This window comes from Triticum dicoccoides, chromosome 7A (genome assembly GCF_002162155.2).
Source record: "Triticum dicoccoides isolate Atlit2015 ecotype Zavitan chromosome 7A, WEW_v2.0, whole genome shotgun sequence".
In the NCBI taxonomy this organism is placed as follows: domain Eukaryota; kingdom Viridiplantae; phylum Streptophyta; class Magnoliopsida; order Poales; family Poaceae; genus Triticum; species Triticum dicoccoides.
Window position 1 is genome coordinate 569,133,170 of NC_041392.1, and position 1,742 is coordinate 569,134,911.

Below are 1,742 nucleotides of genomic sequence, written 5' to 3' on the forward strand. Positions count from 1 at the left end.
ATACATCTTGTCAACATGGACACATGGCATACATGCATATGTATATGTGGTAGCACCATTATATTCTACATGGATATATGGAGGAACCTATAGCTAGAGGGACAAAACTAAGAGCACATATAGGAAATCCCCAGCCCTTAGTTTGCATGTATGCCATGGTCCTTCATATAAACTGGCCAGGTTTTCCTACTCATTCTGAACACATCTTTTTACTTGAGAGGTTTCCCAATGACAATGCAGTTAGACAAGCAACAAACCCATGCCAAATTGTGTGTCTCCGCGACATGTCTAACACTGTAATGCATGCCTTCTATGTGTAGATATAGACTCTGGCTCTTGTCATTCGGTGCCTCCTGTTGTACGATAAATATACGCATGTATTTACCCTGCAGCTTGTTGCATTCGTTTACCCTGCAGCTTGTTGCATTCGTGTACTAATTCATGCTTCTCTCGGAATCCATTGCATATATTCAGGTGAAGCACTCCCAGGAGGCATACAAGAATCTGCAGCAGGAGCTGGTGAGCTCTCTCGCTCCCTAGCTAGCTATGTAACCACGATCATGCATGAATACGAGCTGACCATGATGACTGTGCACGCGTGTGTACGCAGGGCATGCGCGAGGACCCGGCGTACGGGTTCGTGGACAACCCGGCGGCGGGCGGGTGGGATGGCGTGGCGGCGGGCGGGTGGGATGGCGTGGCAGCGGTGGCGATGGGCGGCGGCTCGGCGGCCGACATGTACGCCTTCCGCGTGGTGCCCAGCCAGCCCAACCTGCACGGCATGGCCTACGGCGGCTCCCACGACCTGCGCCTCGGCTAATCGATCATCTCGATCGCTCCTACTAGCTTATAGTATATCAAGTGATCGATCAAGTTGTTCAAGTTACCACAATAAGAAAAAATCTGTGTGCTTGTATTTGTCACATGTTGTGATCGATGATGCCTTATGTCGGTCTTCGTGCACATGATTCAGTTCAATGTGTAATTAACGCCGTAGTGCTCGACTGTGTATTGTATTGTATGATCTGCTATGACTTTGGTTGTGAGCTACTTTGCTGGTACTATAATATATGTTTTGGTACTTTGTGATGTCATTTCATATGTCTAAATGTTTTCTGGTTATTATGCATATATATGTTTTCTAAAGGAGGGTCTACCCTGGCCTCTCCATGAAATGATGCATACAACCATATTGATAAAGTTTAGAGTATTAAACAGATTAACAGTAAAAGGAGCACAGAGCTCAGAATAACCATGAACTAACAAGATAAAATGATGCAATCACATATTCTATCATTGGATCATCATCGAGCCCGGTTAAAGAAACATCCACACTAGGTTGCAACCAAAATCCATGGGTCATCTGTCCTCCACATGAAGTGGCTACTCATAGTGAGCGGTTCTTCAAAAACTCAACAAACTTTTGTTGTATAGAAAAGTAGAAGTGTCTTGTGTGTATGAATTTTTTTATTTTGAGGGACCATTCGGTTTGCAGGGATTCTGTTAGAAATTTTAAAACCCTAAAATCAACTTCCTCCTTTCCGGTTTCAAAGGCTCATGCCTATCCTAGATCAACAATTCGACCAATATAATATAAATTGTATGTCACAAAAGTTATACCAATAAAAAATATAACATTAAATGTTTCTAATAGTATATTTGTTGTGATATATAACTCGTGTTACGTTTGTCAAATTACCGATCCAAGGATACAGGTGGGACTTTTAAATCAAAAAGCAGTT

General features: G+C 43.1%; 1 protein-coding gene across 1 annotated transcript in view; it reads left to right on the forward strand.

Moving 5' to 3' along the window:
- LOC119330562 (MADS-box transcription factor 16-like) overlaps nucleotides 1-1,094 on the forward strand; it is a 6,937-nt gene extending 5,843 nt beyond the window's left edge. The window contains exons 6-7 of the mRNA XM_037603675.1: nucleotides 475-519; nucleotides 611-1,094. Coding sequence (XP_037459572.1) covers nucleotides 475-519; nucleotides 611-820 — 255 coding nt within the window. The 3' untranslated portion in view covers nucleotides 821-1,094. The remainder of the gene's footprint in view (nucleotides 1-474; nucleotides 520-610) is intronic.
- Nucleotides 1,095-1,742: the final 648 nt, after the last annotated feature.